The 21,852-nt window shown below is 40.0% G+C and overlaps 3 protein-coding genes across 3 annotated transcripts in view; 2 read left to right on the top strand and 1 right to left on the bottom strand.

Annotated features, from left to right (window-relative positions):
• LOC101168984 (myomesin-3) overlaps positions 1–14,689 on the top strand; it is a 69,093-nt gene extending 54,404 nt beyond the window's left edge. The window contains exons 26-37 of the mRNA XM_023964567.1: positions 8,258–8,402; positions 9,256–9,315; positions 9,801–9,868; positions 11,040–11,150; positions 11,395–11,482; positions 11,579–11,617; positions 11,713–11,818; positions 12,513–12,676; positions 12,755–12,791; positions 13,520–13,542; positions 13,634–13,689; positions 13,771–14,689. Coding sequence (XP_023820335.1) covers positions 8,258–8,402; positions 9,256–9,315; positions 9,801–9,868; positions 11,040–11,150; positions 11,395–11,482; positions 11,579–11,617; positions 11,713–11,818; positions 12,513–12,676; positions 12,755–12,791; positions 13,520–13,542; positions 13,634–13,689; positions 13,771–14,040 — 1,167 coding nt within the window. The 3' untranslated portion in view covers positions 14,041–14,689. The remainder of the gene's footprint in view (positions 1–8,257; positions 8,403–9,255; positions 9,316–9,800; positions 9,869–11,039; positions 11,151–11,394; positions 11,483–11,578; positions 11,618–11,712; positions 11,819–12,512; positions 12,677–12,754; positions 12,792–13,519; positions 13,543–13,633; positions 13,690–13,770) is intronic.
• A 682-nt stretch (positions 14,690–15,371) lies between these two features.
• On the top strand, positions 15,372–16,402 carry LOC101155461 (fatty acid-binding protein, liver). The gene is made up of 4 exons (XM_004078308.4): positions 15,372–15,558; positions 15,663–15,835; positions 16,079–16,168; positions 16,299–16,402. The coding sequence occupies exons 1-4, from the start codon at positions 15,492–15,494 to the stop codon at positions 16,347–16,349; spliced, it is 381 nt and encodes a 126-aa protein (XP_004078356.1). The 5' UTR covers positions 15,372–15,491; the 3' UTR covers positions 16,350–16,402.
• A 1,457-nt stretch (positions 16,403–17,859) lies between these two features.
• Positions 17,860–21,463, bottom strand: pnrc2 (proline rich nuclear receptor coactivator 2). The gene is made up of 3 exons (XM_004078306.4): positions 21,261–21,463; positions 20,580–20,802; positions 17,860–20,401 (listed from the first exon to the last, which is right to left on the bottom strand). Exon 3 carries the CDS (start codon positions 20,379–20,381, stop codon positions 19,920–19,922), a length of 462 nt encoding a protein of 153 aa, XP_004078354.1. The 5' UTR covers positions 20,382–20,401; positions 20,580–20,802; positions 21,261–21,463; the 3' UTR covers positions 17,860–19,919.
• Positions 21,464–21,852: the final 389 nt, after the last annotated feature.

The raw sequence follows: 21,852 nt of genomic DNA, 5'->3' as shown, positions 1-21,852 counted from the left end.
TTTTTCTGCACAGAGCTACGTCACCACGTTGATGGAGCCATTAATGGAAAATCCTGAGTGAGAACTTCCTACCCTCCTTAAGCCAGGACCCTTCAAATCAGTCATGGATGGGTCTTCCAACAGGTTAGTGACCTAGAACCTACAGCCAAGGCAACCAAGGAATGGCTGAAGAACAATCATATCAAGGTCATTGAGAGGCCCAGCCCATGTCAATCCTATGGAGAGATCTCACAGTCGCCAATCAACAGCCACCAAATATTCTTGATGTAGAAGGGTCAAAAGAAGGGCAAATACATTTATATAAATTCTTTCAACTTGATTTCTTTCTAGGTTTGCAATTCTGCACAACAAACAAAGGACAAAAACTTTTTTTCCTCCAAATAAAGGGAAAAACCTTGAAACTTCATGTGAGTTCTTGGCAACTGCCATTTCCCAAATCCTGCTCATACTGGACCCACATCTCCATGTCTTGGATATAAGTAATTAACTTGCCAATAACAAAGACTTATTAAAGGTCACTGAGGTGAACTTTGTAGACAAGTGCGGAAACTGTATAGTGTAAGGCTGATCGGCAAATAAAAGACCATGAAAGTCATCTTGGACTATAGTAGGCACAGAGGAGGGTTCACAGCTTCCCTTTCCTGGGCATGCCCATCTCAGCTGATCTAACTTGGTTTCCTAACATTCAGGACGTTATCAACAAGGCACATCAGCACGTCTGAAGCTGCTGGCAACCTACCGCTCAGCCAGTCCAACTGCATCATGGTCTGGCTCTCAGATCAAACTGAAGAAGAGCAACAGAAGCTTCAGTGCTGAAGATACTGGAGCAGATCATCAGCTACCCCCTTCCCTACCTGTCATCCTGTCTGAGTAAAGGAACGTGTCAAGGACAGCACCCTTCCTGCAGCTAACATACTGATAAACACACATTTCTCTCCACACTTCTAATATTCTTAATTTCTCATGTCATTTACCCCTAATTTAAGATAACTCATTGTCATTTTGCTACATTTTACTTCAGTCTTGCTACAATTAAAATGTAGTCTGTACCCTTGCTACAATCAAAATGTAGTCTGTACCCTGACAAAGGATTTGGAGATGCATAGCACATTTATTATACGAGTTTAATAGGACAGTGTTTCATTCTAAGGTGTTGGACATACAAATCAAAGGCAAAAACGTTTGAGATAAAATGAGAAGTGTCTTCAGCACAGGTGTGAGCACTGAAATGTTTAGCTAGTGTTGTAGAAACTTGAACGGAGGTAAAAAACAATGTAATTGTTGAAATTTAGGTTGAAAAACCCTTCATTGGTGCAGTTCAGAAAAAAATCTCTCATTTCAATTAAAAGTCATTTATTGGTACAAAAATGAAATGAGGTTTTCCTTTATATAAGCCTTTTTTTAGGGGTGGAGCTGGGGCTTGAACTGCAGAAAGTCTCCTCCTCAGCAGACAATTAGTCCCTCATGTTCTCTCTCCATCAATGACTCTGTGCTGCCTAAAAATGAAATGAAGAAGAAAACACATAAATGCCACAAGCCCTGGACATCCATGCAGATCACAAAGAGAAACCTCCTGGCTGTGTGGGGCAGAACCATCCAAAAGCTGGGAGGAGAGCTCTTCAACCACACTTCAAGGACCTGCAGTGCTGCTGGACTTCACCAACCACAGTCTGGTCAGCAGCATGACATCATAGAGCCTTTAGTTCTTTACCATGGCACCATAACCTGCAATCCATCACATCATGCTTGATCAGTTATGCAACAACTTTAGAAAGTGTAACCCTTGTGCTATCCTAGGCACTTTACCATTGGGAGTTGGGTCATCTAGACCCACTAGACAGTGCTCTGAACCTTTTTTCTTCAATAATTTGTGATCTTCACTGGTGTCCATGGATTACATGAAATCTTTCCACCTTTATCCACCTTTGTCATGGTAGGGAGAACACGTCAATGTGAGGGTGGGGTCACAAGATAGCACAAAGGTTACAAAAGATTTTTACCATATGTTGATGACAGCTGATTCTTGTTTTCCTGATGCTCAGACAAAGCCCTTCAGTGTTTTTCTCTGGGTCATTTTGATTGGTCCTTGTGGGAAGAGATTAATGTATTAATAATACTGAAGAAATCAAGAGATATTCCACATCAACAGCATGAGAGTAACATGAAAGAAACAAGCCAACATTTATCTACAACATTACCACAGTCTTTACCTGGAGGTATCATTCTGGTCACGTCTGCTCCAGCTTTTCTGACTTCCGCTTGTTCCAGCCACTGGCCTGAACGGCGAGGATGTCTGTGCAGAATGAAAGGATCAAAATGTATTAAACTGAGAAAACAAACTACACAAAAAGGATGCATCTTCAATGAGTATTTACCAGTTTTTGACACATATGTACTGGGAACATGTGTCTGCTGAAGAGAGGAAGCTGTTCAGTCGGTTCAGTCCCTTTCCCTGATGTTGTCCCTTCTTGATTTCATCCTCGGATCCTCATCATTTCAACCAAAATGTATGTTTGCAAACTTTTGAAACATAAGGGGTTAGAAAAAAACTCCAACAGGAATAAGGGCAGAGGCCCTAAGGGAGACCCAGGACACGCTGGGGAGACTACGTCTCTCAGCTGGCCCCGGGGTCCCCCAAGAGGAGCTGGAGGAGAGGGAAGTGTGGGCATCTTTGCTTAGACTGCTGCCCTCACAACCTGGTTCCTGATGAATGGAAGAATATGGATGCATGGATGGAACGTGTTCAGGCCTTTCAGCAAAACTCCACGATGGCAGACTGCGATCCTTCCTCATTTACTTTGCCAGAAGACTTGTTGGAGGACTCTGGTGCTGCCACAAACTTACCTGCTCCACATCTCCCATCTCCAGGATTCTATCAAAACAAATAAATGTCGTAAATTAACATGATGATATGACACAAAATACAATAAAACATATATACAGGCATGTTCATTTTCTTAAGGAAGAGGCCATGAAAATAACCTTACATATTCTATTTCCCCATGAATGCAGTTCACAAAGGAGGTCACCACAGTGTTTTTGGTCAAAAACGCATCTTCCAAATAACCACTGAGCCTAAAAGAACAGAAAAGTTTACATAAGAAAAACATTTATACCATCAAAAATGTAGGTGGAAAAGAATTTTACACAACCCAGTTGGATCTCAAAACAGTACATTTAGCAAGTTCCATCCACTGCTACAGCCAACATGGAGGGAGAGCATGCAGGACCCTGAAACAGATGAACCTGACAGCTTCTCCATCTCAAAGTTAGCAGAAGATCAGTCCAGGAACTATTTGTGCATGTTGTCTCCAAATAACTGACCAGTCTGAGAGAGGAAAGGGAAAAAAACATGAGGTTCTTTTATGTATATACATACATACAAGAATCAGGAATCAGACATTCTGTTGGAGTGGGACTTTAAGTCCCACTCCAACAGAATTTTTAGCTAGTATAAAATCGTTCCCAGTGTTTTTTTTAATTACGATCATTTTGTTTTTTTAAGACATTTTTCTGCAGCACAGCAGCTCATAAGAATTTCACCTCAGAGCTGTGGTGCAGATGTTTGCCTCTGCTAATTTCCCATAAACCATTTGTTGATTCTCTCTCCCGCTAGCTTATAGCACCTCACAAGCCCTAGCCGACATTAGCATAGCAAAAAAAAAAAAATCAATGAGCAACATTGGAGCTATCCATGTGTACACTTTTGAGCCAGATACCAGCTCAGACAAGGGAACTCAGGACATTAATGGATCTACCGGTATTTGTCTGCAAGTGGATGCATCAGAATTGGAGCGGAGTAGAGACTTTGGCCAATTCATGGCAGTTAGAGCGTCACAACTATAAGCTTTTTGAGACAATCAGTTTCATCTTCTCCTGATCCATTGAGATTTGAATAAATACTCAGAAACAGTTTTAATCTTATATTATTGTGTATGTGTTTATATTTTTGTTAATGTTCTCAATAAAGAGAAAAATGTTTGATCTTAAAAACATGACTTCCATTGGAGCGGCTCTTTAACTTTGTTGACAATGCTAGGATAAATAAATGTGGTCAGTCAAATCAGCCATAATTGTTTAGACCAGGGGTCTGCAGCCTGAGGCTCCACAGCCACATGTGGCTCCTTTGCGGTTCTCTGACAAAAAATAAAAATGTTTTTAATTCAAACAAATATCCTATTTTTCAGACGACACAGCGCATCACGCAAAACAAAACAGTCAGATAAGTCAAACTTTACACTTTACTCAACTTGGTGATCTACTCAACAGTTGAAGCAAAGTATTACTGTGCCAGGCTCCTGACTACAGTACCCATAATGCTTCAATAATCTATCAAGCGGTGATGCACAATATTTTAAGAAATTCCAGCATTTATGAAGAATTTTTTTAAACCTGACAACGTACCCTAAAAAAATCAATTTGAGGTCAATACGCACAATTTAGAGTCAGAAGGAGCTGCATTGTGTGTTCGTAGATTTAGAGAAGGCGTATGACAGGGTGCCGAGGGAGGAGCTGTGGTACTGTATGAGGTCGTCTGGAGTGGCAGAGAAGTATGTCAGAGTAGTTCAGGACATGTATGAGAGAAGTATGACGGTGGTGAGATGTGCTGTAGGTCAGACAGAGGAGTTCAAGGTGGAGGTGGGACTACACCAAGGATCAGCTTTGAGTCCTTTTTTGTTTGCTATGCTGATGGACAGGCTGACAGACGAGGTAAGACAGGAATCTCCCTGGACAATGATGTTTGCGGATGACATTGTAATTTGCAGTGAGAGTAGAGAGCAGGTGGAGGAACAGCTAGAGAGGTGGAGGTTTGCTCTGGAAAGAAGAGGCATGAAGGTCAGTCGTAGTAAGACAGAATACATGTGTCTGAACGAGAGGGATCAAGGTAGAAGCGTTAGGTTACAGGGGGCTGAGGTGAAGAAGGTGCAGGAGTTTAAGTACTTGGGGTCAACAGTTCAGTGTGATGGGGAGTGTGGAAAAGAGGTGAAGAGGCGAGTGCAGGCAGGTTGGAGCGGGTGGAGGAAAGTGTCAGGAGTGTTGTGTGACAGAAGAGTGCCAGCAAGACTCAAAGGAAAGGTGTACAAGACAGTGGTGAGACCAGCTCTGCTCTATGGGTTAGAGACGGTAGCAGTGAGACCGAGACAAGAGGCTGAGATGGAGGTAGCGGAGATGAAGATGTTGAGGTTCTCCTTAGGAGTGACCAGGTTAGACAGGATAAGGAACGAGTACATCAGAGGGACGGCTCATGTTGCCTGTGTTAGGGACAAAGTCAGAGAAGCCAGACTGAGATGGTTTGGACATGTTCAGAGGAGGGATAGTGGATATATTGGTAGAAGGATGTTGGAGATGGAGCTGCCTGGCAGGAGGGCGAGAGGACGGCCAAAGAGGAGATACATGGATGTCTTAACAGAGGACATGAAGTTGGCTAATGTTAGGGTAGAAGATGTCCATGATAGAGTGATGTGGAAAAGGATGATTCGCTGTGGCGACCCCTGATGGGAAAAGCCGAAAGAGAAAGAAGAAGACGCACAATTTAGAGGGCCTATACCATGCTAGCCATTTAGAATAAACTATTTCCTCGATCTCTGAGGCTCCGCCTTTCTCTTCTTGTGGGTGTCGCCTATTTCATGACATCAACCTAGAGTCGGCGTCTGCAGCGTTTCTGCGTTTCTTCCATCCAAACTTTTGCAAAGATGGATGTGAATATTGTGCAATGAAAGCATTTTGCTGATCACCACTAGCTCCATTGAGAAAGTGGGCGTGTCTGTTAGCCTGGAGGCGGTTTTAGCTGCACAGGCTCTTCCTAGAAGAGGCTGCTCCTCACTTATGATGACGTCACAATGTGAGGACCCTCTTATTGTGAATTGGGAGGGGCTGGTGCTCAGAGGGTTTCAGAGGAATGCTGAGAGATGCGTGAATGGATCAAAATACCGCTGTGGATTAGTTTTTGTGAGGAATTAACATTATAATACACTTTAAAATTTTAAAACGTTGATGTTGCATGATATAGGCCCTTAAAGAAATACTGGCTGAGATGTACTAACAACATAAAATCTACAATGTGTAAAAAAAAAAGCCTTTGTAAACCCCAGTAGTTATCCAGTTTCCAAAATAACATAAATGCAAATGAGTGTTTGATTTTCTAAAGGCTGAAGAGACACCTTGTGTGTCCTACTGAGTTCTGGACAGTGAGACATTTAAATGCTCTTAGCTGTTTAAAGGGCTGCAGACCCCCGTTTCTGGCTAAATGACCCAAAAGGAAACTTACCTCTGCGGAGACCACGTGACGTTTCCGCCCCCGTCCTCTATACAGAAGAGGCCTTCACCGTGATCCTGCGGCCTTTTAAATTTAAGATGGAAAAACGCCTCGTCATTCAACGTTTATCCTAAACAGCCAACACGTTTTTACTAAAAACCCATCTCTGGTTTCCCAAATCTAAACATTACATTTCTACAGAGAAAAGTTCAAAGCATCGCCCACCTTCCAGCTGTCCAAGAGTTCTTCAGCCGCGCGCCTTCCTGCGGGTTCATCCGGGGGTTTCCGGGGGAGTGGGGTGGGGGTGCCCGTATGACGCTGCGTTCACTGGCTTTTCGAAATGCGCACTTCATGTCAATTGGGGCAAATTGAAGGCTTAAAAGCCTGTTTACTTTAGATAATATATCCTATTTAATATATCCTATTTAAAACATTATTGAGAATTACTACAGGAAACAGTGATGAAACCTTTTTTAACAGATAAATTAGAGCACTTCATTGTAATACTATAATATATGAGATACGTCAAAAAATTGACAGTTAAAGAAAAAAGAATATAATAGATCCTAATATTTTATAAAATCCATCAAAATAATTGTTTCATCTCATTTATCATAATATTTATAGTTTTTTTTATCACACACCATTAGACTCGTAGTGTAAATAAATTAAAATGCAGAAAAATCAATTTAAAGAACTCTTTGGTCCGTCCCTGAACTCAACATTTTTCCGGTTTGTTGTCACATGTCAATCATAGCCTGATCGCCGCAACAGCAACACGGAACGAGAGAACCTATACACGGGTCCCTAGAAATGTAAATAAAACAAATTAGTAAATCGCAACGTACCTTTTTACGAGATTTTCCACAGGAAAAAAAGAGAAAGGCACGTCACGTGACCCACGTCAGCCCGCATATATGAATGGAAATGATCAGACGCTTTCAGATCCTTTGAGGAAAAGTTGAACGTAACAAACAAACAACTTCATGTCTGCAATATTACGAAAATAAAGGGGATATATACTGCTAGAAATGTTTTCAAAAATAAATTAGTCCACAATCACTCTTATTTTATGACATTTTCTGCGGAAAAAAAGAGAATCATATTAGTCACGTGACCCACGCGCACGTCTGCAGATATGAATGAAAGTTAACGTGTTTCTCCAACGTAACAGAGCCTTTGGGAGAAAAAGTTGAACGAAACAAGCAAACTACAAACTGTATGTCCAAAATGAAAGCATATTTTAAAAGAAAATGGTATATTTCTCACTAGAAATGTTGTCAAAATAAAAATTAGTCCTCAAAATATCTTGTTTTATGGGATATTCCACCGAAAAATGAACGTGCATCCGCCATGTTTTTTGCTCACGGCAGGCCAAACCTCCAAAGTCACGTGATCCTGAGAAGGCTCGTAGAAAATGAATAGAAAAATGAAACGTATCCCCCTCACAGTTTAGGGGGCGTTTTTGTAAAACTCTCACGCATTTCCATGTGGACAAATGTAGCTACTACACATTTTAGGATGAGACCGGGTTGGTTATGAGCCTTTTTGAGTGCATCTGCTTCATATTGAACAGCTTTCAGCCAGTATCATTTTTATTCATTCCATTATTTTCCTGAAATAATGGAACAGCACTGATTATGCATTACGTCTTGGTGATTACAGCTGAGGTTTTTGAATTCAAAAGCTGTTTAGTTCATTAGGGCCTTTAGGCTCGCCATGCATTACAGATCACACAGGCTGCTGACACCTATCAACATGCGAGGCAGACATGTATCTTGATGAGCATAAAAGTCGGGAAAATGCTCAAAAGCTTGTTTATGTGTGTGAAAAGAGGGAATATTTTCTCTGTGACATGCACATGTTGTTTCAGCCCCTCGGACTCATAACTTATTCTCTCTACACAGCAGCTCTTAGGGTGCATCTATGGACCCTGTGAGATTATCTGTCTGTTCGTGCGCTGACTTGTACTGTTGCAATATTTGTTTGCTTTTTCTGCAGCACCGTAAAATCAACTTTGACAAGGCCAAAGGTCTGTTGGAGATACTGTTTGATCAGCTCTCTCAGGAGGATAAGGGCTCGTACACGGCTCAGCTGAGGGACGGCCGGGCCAAGAACCAGTTCACGTTGCTCTTAGTGGATCAAAGTGAGTCATATTCATGCCGCCTGCATTATGGATCACAGTGAAGCATCAGCTAGTAACCAGCAAACATGGCTGCACAGAAAATAAGACGTGTCACAAGAGATGCTTCATAAATAAATAAATAACACACTAATGCACAGACTGGCAGCTTATGCTGACAATTTAACATCAGTATTTATTCAAAATAACACTCTGATCGTCTGTTGATCTCATTTCAAAGCGTTCCCATTAGTCTTTTAATTATGATAATGCCGTTTTTTTGACAAAAAATTTAAAAAAAACGGTGTCGTTTTCAAGGACATCGTTTCTGCAGAGCGGCAGGAGTTTTTCAGAAAATTTGCCATTGACACAAAGCGAGCCCCCCACCCACTTCCCATCATCCCTTTGTTTACATTACATGCTCTACCACTAGCTTACAGCTCCTCACACCCCCAACCTTACATTACAGGCGCATCAAAAATGGTTAGCAATCCTGCAGCTGTCCAACAGTTCTGAGGTCGATTCCAGCACAGACGAGGAAAACAAAGACGTGCATGGATCTATTTGTCTGCAAGTGGATGCATCAGAATAGAGTGAAGCAGAGAGCTTGTGGCTTGCCATTCTGGGTTCTACTTCAAGTTTTTTCCTTATTCACAATGATTTGTATAAAGAAATACTCAGAAGGAAATTTTCTGCCAAACAAAATGCTAATAGAACATGTTAAAACTCCATTTTCATTGGAGTTGATTTTTAAAGGAAATAATCCTTCATGACCACTTTTCTTGTCTCAGTATTCTCTGCTCTGAAATCGACCCCAAATCACCTGTTGGGTTTCTACTTTGTTGCACTTATTCTGGCTTCTCTGTGTTTCTGGCAGAGTTCAGACAGACGCTGGCCTTGGCTGAGGCAAATCGGCGGGACATACAGAGGAAGGCTGGTGAGGCATCCTTCCAAACTGAAAACAGAACATCTGCATTTCACAGTAGAAACTGGGGATTCCTCAATCCATGATAAAAATCCTCTTATTTTTACCCAGGTTTTGCTGTGCAGCAGAACTTTTAAGAAGCATTTCTATTTAAAGGCACAAATGTTTTAGTTTTAAACCTGAGGGAGAACAGAGTGGAAGAAATGAGGTCTTTGCTGCTTCTCATCTACATGTTTTCATCATCTGAGATGTGATTAAGAAGTTCTGACTTAGGGTGTAGAGGACAAACTCCCCAGTTCCTGCTTGTGCACGTTGATTATCTGACATAATGGTCACCATTTAAATTCAAAGCGAGTCTCCAACCATGGGAAACACTTTTTCATTATTGAATTTAAAATGTAACTGTATTTGAAACCACCTTAGTCATTATACTGCCATATTTTGCAAAGAGCATTTCTTTAAAAATGTGTTTTATTGTTGTTTGTTTATTTTCAAAGGACCATATTTCCAGGAATTCCTGACATGGAGTGTGAATGAGGATTGTGAGCTTATTATAAAATGCAAGGTACATTTACGTTTTAAACCTTCTTTTAAACAAAAATTGTATTGTATTCTGACATATTTAAATGTAATATTTTAAATTCTGATTTGAACTTTAAACCATCAATAACAAAAAAAAAACAGATATTTCAGAAAACATTATTTTGTTAATTCAGGTAAAAATAGTCTTTTTATATATTTACTATATGGGCTATTCTTACAAGCATATTGGGGAAAATATTTTTAAAATTTGCAGAATGTTAAATTATTATTTGCTCCTAAACAGCAAAATGGTTGTTTTATCACTACAGCAAATGATTACAAACTAGCTGGTCACTTTATACGACATCTAATGTCAGTAGAAGAGAAAATACAGTCTTGACCCAGAGATGACATCAATAGAAACGTCTGCTGTCTGAAAAGAAAAGAGGAAAAACATGTTAGATTGACATGCTTTTATATTTCCTACCTGCAGTAATTTGATGAACTGCATTTTAAATGTTTAATTGTGTTTCAGTCACCTTATGATCCAGCTTTCAGCTATGTGAACATTTAACGAAGTAGATGAGGTACCACAGAAATGTCATTTAAAAAAATCAAAGGTAATGCTGCTGCCAAGGGGCTGAGATTCTGTTGTTTTTTGTTTTCTTTAGTTTTTTGGTTCAGGGCTAAGCTCTCTATATTGCTTTTGCATCAAAATGCAAAACCAGAATCTATCATAAACACAGTTCCTGTGCTTCATGTATTGAACCCTAATTAAACCAGTCATCTGGTCTCTCTCAGAAGTGTAATTTAAGTAAAAAAAATTAAGTAAATATACAGAAAGAGCCGTTTTGGGAAACTCTGAAAATCTTAAAGTGACAACTTAAAGCCCCCCAATGAGTCCAAGTGCAGCACAACAGAAGTGGCAACAGCTGTTTCTAGTTTATTTTTTCTCATGTTTTGCTTGAAAATCGCCTTCCTAGATTAATTCTCTTGATTAATTTAGCTCTGATTCTTTAGTTTGAATTAAGTTTAAAGTTAGATTTTTATTGTCCTGGTCAAATTGGAGGTTTTGGTCATCTAGAGGTGGGTTGTTGTTGTTTTTTAATTGGTGTGGGTTTTTATTGTCACTCCAGGTCCTCAATGTAAATTTTATTCAATACAATTATCAAAATACATAACCTTCAGAAGCTGCTGTGATTCTCTACTCACAGTTGACAAACATGAAAAAGGAGACCTCTTTAAAGTGGTTTAAGGATGGCGTGGAAATCCCACAGGCTGAATATGACCTGTCGTCTGGGGTCAGCTCACTCACTGTTCCACAGGTACTGAAAATGACGGCTCTCTTTCCATAAAAACAGAATACGAAGTGGCATTTAGACACTGGAGACAGTGAGAAGAAACTGCACGTAAACAGAGTGATGTGCAGGTTTAAAGCAGGTCTTTCGTGCAGTTCTTCTAGGTCTCTGTGAGTTAAATTCTTTTTTAACAAAGGCAAGATCAAAATGTGCTTATTCTATTTTTGCATATTCCTAAAATATGAAACCAATGTCAAATATTTTCTGACAGGTCACGCAGAAAGAGGCTGGTTCCTACAGAGCGGTGGTGTGTGACGGAAGAGGAGAAGATGTCAGCACTTTGGAGTTACTGGATGCTGGTGAGACGTGACCTCCCACTGTGTTCAATGCTCCATTGATAAGAAGAAAAAATGCTAATCTATATTCCTTTGAAACTCCCATTTTTCATAAAAAAGAGTACTGCAAGCTTCTGCAGCAGCTGAGTAAACACTGTGGTGAGTTAAATGTTCGATTCCTGTGGGAATGAGGATCAAACACTGAAATGCACAAAGCAGACAATAAACTAATGAAGCTTCCTGGTTCTGCGCAGCGTTGTCTGCTGGTCCGCTGAGGATTCAGAGCTCCACGGAAGGTTTTAAGCTCCACTGCTCTTTCAGATACTACACGAGCTTCCTGAAACCCAGCTGGCACTTCAAGTGAGTCCTAAGCATGAAACTGTTCACAAACAACCTGTCAATAAAAAAAAACCTTGATCTGCTAGAGATTTCACATCATCGTCCAAGCTCTGTATTTAATAAATTGAACGGGAACGTTGTTCATGTATGAAGGGGTTGTTTTATTGATTTCAAAGTTTACTATTTGTTCAAAAGCAAAGAAAACTGCAAAACATTCCTGAGAATACTATACATTTACTTTCTGATTGTTTTTTTGTTTTCATTTGAGTGTCCCTTAAAAAAGTTAAGGTTTTGTGTTTATTAGTTTTTGTTTTAAAATGTAACCTTTACTGCATTGATGTAAACACCAGATTGATATGTTTTAATCAAAAAAAGTACAGTACATAAAAAACCATCATGTACTGCTGTGTACACCTTTTTTTTCAGGATCTTGGAACTTAAATTTATATCAAAGCTTATCAATATACACTCTTAAGGTGTGTGTATGCACAGTAACGTTATTAGTTAATAAAATGAGTGAATAATGTGGAAAAGGTTTGAACAAAAAGGCTTACAGCACCCCCTAGTGGAGCTTTTAAGGAAATCACTCTAAAAAAATCTTCTACGACAGACACATCCAAATCTTTCTATCTTATTGGATGTTTTCCAAAAAATATGTTTAAATAGAAGAAATATGTTTTTGAAAAAAATAAGTTAGCTCTTTTTTTTTTCTCAGTGAAACGAATATTGACCAGGAAACCAGATCCAAGCCTGGCAGCAGCATGAAGAGTGTCTGGATTGAAATCCTGAACCCAACAGAGAAAGATAAAGGCAAATACACCTTAGAAATGTTTGACGGAAAAGAGACGCACAAACGAACGCTGGAACTTTCAGAAGATGGTATGTGGAAAAAGCGTTGACAGTTTTTAAACAACATAAAGTGCATTTAATAATGTTGTAAATGTCCAACTGTTTCAGCTTTTGCTGAAGCCCTGCGGGAACACCAGAGGTTGAAGTAAGGCTTGCACTGAAGGTGGCGTCCTGCATGGCTTTCTGTGTCACTAACTAATCTGTGTGGACATTCTTTTTCAACAAAGATGGGGATTGAAACATCCGTTTCGTGCAGGAGCCTGGGGAATGGTTTTTCGCTCAAGATGCCTCTTTTACTTATAATGATTGGATTAGATTTATCTGTGCTTTTCCAGATGCTCAAAGCGCTTACATTGTGTCCATTATTCATTCACTCCTCATTCATACTTGGTGATGGTATCTACTGTTGTAGACACAGCTGCCCTGGGGCAGACTGACAGTGGCGTGGCTGCCAGTTAGCGCCTACGGCCCGTCTGACCATCACCGGGATCATACATGCACATTCACACACCAGTGGAGCCGCACTGGAGGCAGGGAGGGTGAAGTGTCTTGCCCAAGGACACAACAACAGTTGGCTGGGGGGAGCGGGGATGGAACCGCCGACTCTTCGATCTTTGGACGACCTGCTCAACCGCCTGAGCCACTGCCGCCCCACTACTTGTATTATTTGGCTGAATTGCTGCTAACTTGCTAGACGTACAATGTGCACTAAAGTGGAACAAAAGCAGGTCAATAAGAGCATCAACAAGCCACACAAGCAATGTAATAAGGACTATAGAGGCATAAGAGATCAAAAATAGTAAATAAACTTCTAGTTTATCATATGTTTATTCTTACAAATCATTAATGTGACCTTTTTGTTTTTTGTTTTAGGCAACTGGTCGTTGTTGAGAAAAGTAAGATTTGGTTCAAATCTTTTAAAAGTTTCTTTGTGACGAAGAGTCTTGCCTGGATTTTAGCTCATTTGTTGTTTCCTTGTTTTCTCAGATCGAGCCAAAGTGACCAAAGGTCTTCCTGATGTGGTAGCCATCATGGAGGGGAAGGTGAGACTTGATCAGCTCATTAAAACATCATGATTAACCATCTCTGAGGCTGATTGTCTTCTGGACGTCTGTTTGGCTCAGTCTCTGTGCCTCACGTGCTTCATCGATGGAGAACCGGCTCCAGAGATCTTCTGGCTCCGAAACGATCGGGAAATCTTGGACCAGACCCAGTTTACCATCACCAAGGAGCCCAAACGCAGCTCCATCACAGTCAACGAGGTCCACATGGAAGATTCTGGAAAGTACAGCATTTTTGTGCGCAACCAGTATGGATCGGAAACGGTTGACGTAACCGTGAGTGTATACAGACATGGGGATAAGCCTCCAGCCAATGCTGTGGAGATGGGTTAAGACAGCAGAGTGGGAGTGTCTGAGACATGACTCACTATTAAAAGTGAAATATTAAAATAAGAAATCAGTTTTTGCTTGAAATAAATATATTACTCTACATAGTCCTTAGTTTAATTTATTTAGTTATACAATAAAATTTCAAATTGTTCTGGGATTTGAAATCGTTTGTTAGAAACAGAAGTAGTTGTGTAACTGGATGTTTGCTCACATAAGTATGGATAAACTAGCCAGTCTAATATAAGCATTAGCTGCAATACTCCCTTAGCAAAATTAGTCTATTACAGTGTTCCACATGTATACTTATTCTATACTAAAAGTGAGGCAGTATACTTAAAGTTAACTTTTTATATACTATCTATACACTGAAAACCTCAAATGTTTTGTCTGAAGTATTCAGTTGGTATACTTTCCACACAATACATACATGGTCTAACAATACATACTTAAGTATACTTCAAGCGTACTTTTAGCAAAAGGTTCGCTCTAAAAAGGCGTATTGACATATAAAGTTCTTGAAATGCCGCTATTGCATGAAGTGTCTGTATTTGATTCTTCAGCAACATGGTCTAACTTCAGGTGCTTCCTGTTGCAAACCAAAGATGGCTAAAACTGTCAACTGCGTGCTGTGAATAAAAGACATTCTTGGTCATTTCTCTCTGTTTTTTATTTCAATCACGTGTTTTTAAATTGCTGCGCTTTTTTTTATTCTGGTTTATTGGTTAAGTAAAGGAAAAATCCAACCGGTTAATAATTATCCTTGCTTTTTCTCTTCCTATCATTTTATTATCAAGTCTTGTGACAAATGTGAGCGTTTGGTAACTTTTCCCTTTTGCAACGAGTGCTTTTTGCCTTCCTCTTTAAAAGCACACAGTCCTGTGTGTCAGTGACCTTAGCACCATGTCCACCATGTTCACACTATGAAGAGGAAAGGTCAAGTAAAAGTCGGCTTAACTGACCGCTTTATAAAGACTAGATTTTGCTGAGACATTAACTGACTTATCTGTGGATCAGCTCGGCTTCCTGTTTTCTTTTAAATCCTGCAATTCTCAAATCTCACTGACGTTGTTGAACGTTAAACCCCGTTGGTCTGGTCCTGCCACTCCATCACCTGCATCGTCTCCTCATCAGCATGAATGGAAATGGTTGCAGGTGTCTTGGATGGGGAAAGTGGGATGTATGTTTTTAGCAAATCCATTTTAGACTTCTTTTAACTCCTGTCAGTGGATGCTGAGGTTTGGCCAAACAGAAGTAAGTGAACTTTCGGTTGTTCAAACAACAGTGGTTTGCTTCGGGGACTTTGTTACTCATTAGACAGGGCGCTGAACTCCCTGCTTGTAGGTATAAAAGGGTGTGGGTGGATGTGCTTGTTCCCCACGTTGTGTTGCGCCTCACACAGCTGTCTCAGCCTCTCGCTGCCGTGGTGAAGGAAAAGCCCAGACTCTTTAAGAAAAATGGACTTCAATGGAACTTGGCAGGTGTACTCCCAGGAAAACTACGAGGAGTTCCTCAGGGCTTTGGGTAAGAATAAGAGTTTACCTGTGAAGATTTACCTTCATTAACCATCGCTTCTGTCTTCAAAACATCGAAAGTGTCTAAAATAATACAGATGTTTTGCTCAACAGAGTTGTCAGAAGATATCATCAAGCTGGCCAAGGATGTTAAGCCAGTTACTGAGATCAAACAGACGGGCAACGACTTCGTCATCACCTCCAAGACACCTGGAAGAACAGTGACCAACTCCTTCACCATCGGCAAGGAGGCTGAAATCTCCACCATGGATGGCAAGAAGCTGAAGGTTCACGATTTTCATTCATCCTCTCCTTTTTGAGAAAAAAAATGATTTGCAAACATTATGAAATAAGTTGTGGGAGACATTGATACCCTGCTGGGCTGTAAAGTACATTATCTGTTCTTTATGCAAATGTTTTAACTAATTTTTTTAATTCCCATTCAAATTTAAACTACACCAAAGATAATGAAGCTCCATAAATAGCCTTTCTTTTTAATCTGTGTCTTTAATGCATCTCTTCCCCACCAGTGTGTTGTCAACATGGAGGGTGGCAAACTGGTCTGCAAAACTGGCAAATTTTGCCACGTGCAAGAGATCAAAGGAGGAGAAATGGTTGAGGTACAAAGCATGCTCCAAAATGTCACACAAGCAAACATGTTTTTAAATCAAATATTAAAAAAACACTGGTATTGAATACAAGCTAACTTTATAACCTTTTTACAACCTTTTTTTTTATTATTCCTCCCAGACTATGACCGTTGGCTCAACAACACTCATCAGGAAAAGCAAGAAGATGTGAATTTGACAACAAAAGAACACCATGTCTATTTAATAAAAAATGTGCTTACCAAACATTCTGACTCTGGTTTTTATGGATGACTGAGCAACATCCACAAAGATCCGTTAACCCTTGTGCTATCCTAGGCACTTTACCATTGGGAGTTGGCCCAAGACGGTGCACTGAACCTTTTTACTTCAATGATTTGTGATCTTCACTGGTGTCCATGGATTACATGAAATCCTCTCCACCTTAATCATGGTAGGGAGAACACGTCAATGCAGGGGTGAGGTCATAGGATAGCACAAGGGTTAATCTGAAAAACTGAACCAAATCTATAACACGTTTAATAAAAGTTAAACAAAATATCTTCTCTTTAAGGCAAATGTTTTTCTAAACAGGTCAGGTCGAATTGTAAGTAAGACTTGTGGTTGGAGCAGCACTTCCTGTCAAAACACGAGTGTTTTTATTCTGTAATTGTTGTCTCTATTATTTAACTTGTCAACAGTTTTTGTTTTCTAAATAGACTCAGAAATGCAGTTTTAAAATTGTGCTTAATTTACCTTAACTTCAATTTTTGACAAATATTTATTTTATCCATATTTGCTATTTAGCCATTTCTTTTGAAGAATGATGTCATGCATCCTTGAACTGTTTTGGGGTTGCAAATGATTTCAAGAGATTTAAAAGTACAACAAATAGATGATTGTTGTAATCAAAAGTTTTATGACGTCTGAAATTATTCCAGGGCCACAAAAGTTAATGACCTCAAAGGTTTAGTGCTTGTTGCTTTATTGAAACAATAAGCTACTGCAGTCCTATACTCCATGTATGATAGCTCTTTGAGAAGGTGAAATGTGAATTGATATATCTAAACATATTTCTGCACAACTTGTCTATATTCTTTAAGATGACACACCTCTCATTTGAGCACATTGTTAGAATGACTTTTCTGCGTTTTACGTGCAATCGGCTAAACTCTATCTCCGATGATAAAGCTAAAAGACAGACGATTGGTGTCATTGATCTGCAAACAAAATGTAAATAAAGATTAGAATGAGAGAAAAAAGTTCCTCACAATCTAGTAAGCAGCCAGACTAAAATCCAGTTTCTCCAGGAAGGCTGACAGAGCATGAAAAACTGGAACAGAAACCCAAATGTTATAAGCGCTCCGACAGCTTTGATTTGAAGCCAAATGTCTGGTTGTGGTTTTCAGAAATAAATAAAAGGAAAACATCTGCTCAGTTTACTGGAGGGTTAAAAGAAAAATAAATTCAGAGTAAAAGCACTATTTTGACAGGAAGTGCTGCTTCAACCAGATTTCATTTTTTTCTAGTTAAATTAAAGTTAACCTGAATTAAAAATTAACTGGAAAAAAAAAAAAAAAATCAGGAAATCTTTTTTAACTTTAGTAAATTTTTGACTAAATAACTTAGTGGATCATTATCATATAAACACCATTTCTTCCTTGCTAAATATGAACAGCTTCACCATTACTTTCAAAGAAAATCACCAAACACACAATTAGGGGGAGGGGAGGGAATTTTATTTTATTTTTTATACTTTTGAAAAGTCAATTCAAGAACATTTTTCTAAATTTATTCAACTCTAATTGACACGAATCTTTAAAAAGGGCACATTTTTTTCATATTAAGTGACATATTTTAAAAGGGGAAACCAGCCAATTCTTAAATTTGGGTTACTTTACCATGCATGGCTTTGGAGAGGATCAAGAAACAAGCAGCACTGAACCATCAGCTAGCGGAAGAATAGCTGAAGTGTGCTGTTTGTTTGTGTGATCTTTACCTGGATTTAAGTTATTCCAGCATGGGTTTTACTCAGGCACCATCTTTGTTCCATTTAGACAGGGGTTTGTTTGGTTTTTAGGCTAGACGCATTCATAATTTAAATTTGAATGAATGTAGATCCTTCTTATCCAATTCATTTTTTTTATCCAATTCATGATTTGTTACAGTTTTTTCTTGATTGGCACTCAACATCTGATCACCTTAAACTGTAATACAAAACAATAAAAAATGTGTGCAAGACCTCTGTGAAGATGACAGTGCAGAGGGTACTGACATATGGTAAAGACCGTATTTTTAACATTTTTTTTAACAAAAATATTCTTCAGCATTGAAGATAAGACATCTTCAGCATGTCTTATACATTCAGTGTTAATACTAAAAATACTTTTGCCAGACAGGCATCAAAACAGCCTGTAAATGTACATATGCTACAAGTACTTTACACATTATTTACATGGCTCTTCAATACCAACTCTTTGTTTTGTCTTATTTATGTTGGCTGTAAAAACCTTCCATTCTGCAAAGGAAAAAAGATCCTAAAGTGAGGTCCGAAGCACAAAAAAACAAGAATCAAAGTCCTTTTGCATCACAAAGTCAACAAAATCGTCTCTGCTGCTTGTGGGTAAGAGTCTGATTGCAGTGCAAGGGGTTAGACAAAAGACAGGCAACAACACTTCCATGAACAGTCAGTCTCTGAGGCAGAATTTGTAAACACAAAGACCGTCTAACGTTGGACCCCTGAAGCCACTTCTCCAAAATAAACCTCCTTAGCTCACCTCGTCCCAAGCTAAGGCATGCAGCCAAACAGGACAAGTCAATGACATGGTCCTCTTCCGCAGGTTTAGAAGCATGCCTTGCGCTGACAAGACCTGAAGCTTAAAGGCAGTAACAGTACTGATTGGAACAGAAAGTAGCCAAGTGACTGTATCTCATTCACCAACGGGGCTGGCAAAAAACAAGAAGTTAGGAGGAAAAAAAGCCACAAGGTTGTTGATAAAGAACGAAATACAGCAACACATTGCTTTGGTTACAGAGATTAAAACGGTTTTCAACCAAAACAAAAGTAAAATAATGCTTTGATAAGAGTGTTGCAGACCTTAGGCACGCCAAACTCCCATAGTGCATGTGCGCACAGCGCAGTAAAGAAAGGATACAGGAGTTTGGGGTCTACGGCCCATGTGCCATTGTCTCTTACCCTTTGAGGCCACCTCTTCCTTCCTCACTTATCTCAAAATAGCTTTTTTTTCTCCTGCAGAACTATTGAGTGTCTTTATTCCAAACAAGGAATGTAACCATCAAGAAAATTACGGGGCCCTTTAAAAAAAATGCTACAAATGTTCATGTTATTTAGCACCTGAAGCGTTTGAGTTCACTCCAAATGTTCGTCGTTAAAACCTGTACGAATGAAAGGCGTCTGTCCACAGAAATGGACTATAAAAGTAATGGACTGTTACTTAACGGATGTTACAAGCCCTGTTTTCTTATGTGGAAAAAGGTTCACTCTGTTGGCTTTTACAGCAAACACTAACAACAAAACTAAAAGTACATTTAATCCAGTTAACAGATTACAGAAATGGACTCCATTAAGGACTGCACCGACAAGTAAGGCAGCAGAGCTGTAATTAAAAATTCCATTAAAAATTTAAACACGAGTAAGCCTCTTTTGCAAATATTTCAGCCAAAAATCCAAATGTATTACAGCTCTGAAGCATTCCAAGCAGATGAGCACCTCAATAGGGTCGCAGTCTGTATATTGGCTCTTTAAGTGAAGTGTGGACGTAGCTCAGGCCTGCACTTTCAGTAGACTCTTGAGCTGGAAAGCCATCATCTCCCTGTGATCAAAGGAGCTTGACGGAAAAGAAACCCAGTGGCTTGGGGGCTTGGGCAGCACACTGGGTGATGGTGGCTCACTGAACTTGGGCCCTGCATAGCTGGGGCTGCCCTGGGCGGCCAGGAGTGTGTTGAGGTGAGACACTGCACCCTCCCAGTTCTGATCGTAGTTGGTGCCAAAACGCATGGAGGCATTTTTGTCTGCAGACACGGCCTGCCGCGCCTCCGGAGACCTGTGGTAGGCTGCGCCTTTGTCGCTCCTACGGTGGCCATGATTGTGAAGGCCCCCTAATCCTCCTGCTGAGACAGCGACTCCATTCTGGTCACGGCTTCTCTGTTTGGCCTTGACAAGCTGGTTCTTCTTTTGCCTTTCAGGGTGGGAAATTGGAATGTTGTACCTCTCGCCACCTCCCATGTTTCTGTACTATGTGTCACCTACAGGAGTAAACATATTTAAGTCTTAACTCAGGAAAAAATATTCGTGCAATGACAAGCGCCTACTGCGCATGCTCAGTTCGAACAAAAACAAGCTGAGGCGCTACGTGCAGAAACAACAGCCAGACAGGGCAGCGACGCCCCTCCCCCACTCGGCAGAAAAACAGACCCAGCTCACCTCTTTGCTGGTAGTATGTTGACGAAGCAGAGATCCTTCTTTAATCTCTCTCCACCAGTCGGTCCCCAGGTCCTCGAAGTAGTTTTCTGCCTACTTCTCGCTGCACATTTATGTCCAGCAAGGTCTGAGGTTTTCATGTGCCAATGATGAGCGATGTTTTCCCGTGAAGCCGAGCTGAACATCAATTCACCCCGGCACACGATTGTTCCGCGAAGTCGAGCTCCTAAAAGCGAAAACAAAAGCGGATTAGTGAGTAACGATACAATGTGCTAATGAAAGCGACTATGAGAATACTTTAAAATTATTTTCTGTCTTACTCGATTTGAAAAAAATGACGGGGGATGGGCGTGTAAGAAACTGCGTCATTACACAACACACAAACTACCAAAACTAGCTTATAATTAGCTTTGAACTCATTTATAAACCATAAAATCCATTTTCCATTACACACATATTACATAATAGTCACAACGGTATATGTATTTTAACATAAGCTTAAATGGTTTTATTCGATAACATAACAAAAAAATGTAAACGTTATTAGATAACATACTTGTTTCATCGAGACGACTAGAAAAGTACTTTTACGATACTGTGTCACTCTTTGGCATCGAACCAAAACAAAGAAGCTACTCAATATGGCGACGAGCCGAGGTACTAGAATCTGAGTTTTATCCTTACCGACTTCTTTAAGGCTTGGTTGTTGAAAAGCCTTTTGTCAAAAAATATACAAGTTTAGCCTCTGGAATCCTTCGGCGGACAATGTAGGAAGCAAAGCAAGCTATTTTTCCTACAAACCCATCACCGTCGAGGCTAAGGTGGTTTTATCATGAGGCGTATAACCGCCACTTCTCCTCCCGACACTCGATTGCAACAAAATGGACTCTGCCAAGGAGATAAGTAGTCTGTTCTCGCAGAAATCGAACCAATCACCTCTCGAGTACGAGTTAGGTGACCAATCAGCGTGTAGGCAAACCTACGCAGTCATGCCTGTTGCCAGACGGGTGACGTCAACCACACTTCCTCCCATTTCCTTTGGTGGAGATGGTTCGGGTATTTCCTGAGAGAAGTGAGGAATTAAACTAAACAAACGCTTCCGATAAATTAATTTGTTTTCACTCTGTATTTTTAAGAAAGAGTCCTGAAAAAATGCACAGCATGACAATCAGCATAACATTATATCGAGTCGACATGTATGTTATGTAATGCTGTGTGTTGTGGCGTAATACTTTCCATTTATTTGTTTTTTCTCAGGGAGATTCTAATGTCTACA

Source organism: Oryzias latipes, chromosome 16 (genome assembly GCF_002234675.1).
Source record: "Oryzias latipes chromosome 16, ASM223467v1".
Taxonomy (NCBI): Eukaryota; Metazoa; Chordata; class Actinopteri; order Beloniformes; family Adrianichthyidae; genus Oryzias; species Oryzias latipes.
This window is presented reverse-complemented; position numbering and strand designations above follow the sequence as displayed.

What these genes read in the sequence shown, in the direction of transcription:
- LOC101155461 (XM_004078308.4), top strand. Translation starts at nt 15,492, where the DNA reads ATGGACTTCAATGGAACTTGGCAGGTGTACTCCCAGGAAAACTACGAG. An exon ending in TGGATGGCAAGAAGCTGAAG is followed by an intron (nt 15,836 to 16,078) that starts GTTCACGATTTT and finishes CTTCCCCACCAG; the next exon opens with TGTGTTGTCAACATGGAGGG. An exon ending in AAGGAGGAGAAATGGTTGAG is followed by an intron (nt 16,169 to 16,298) that starts GTACAAAGCATG and finishes TATTCCTCCCAG; the next exon opens with ACTATGACCGTTGGCTCAAC.
- pnrc2 (XM_004078306.4), bottom strand. Translation starts at nt 20,381, where the DNA reads ATGGGAGGTGGCGAGAGGTACAACATTCCAATTTCCCACCCTGAAAGG.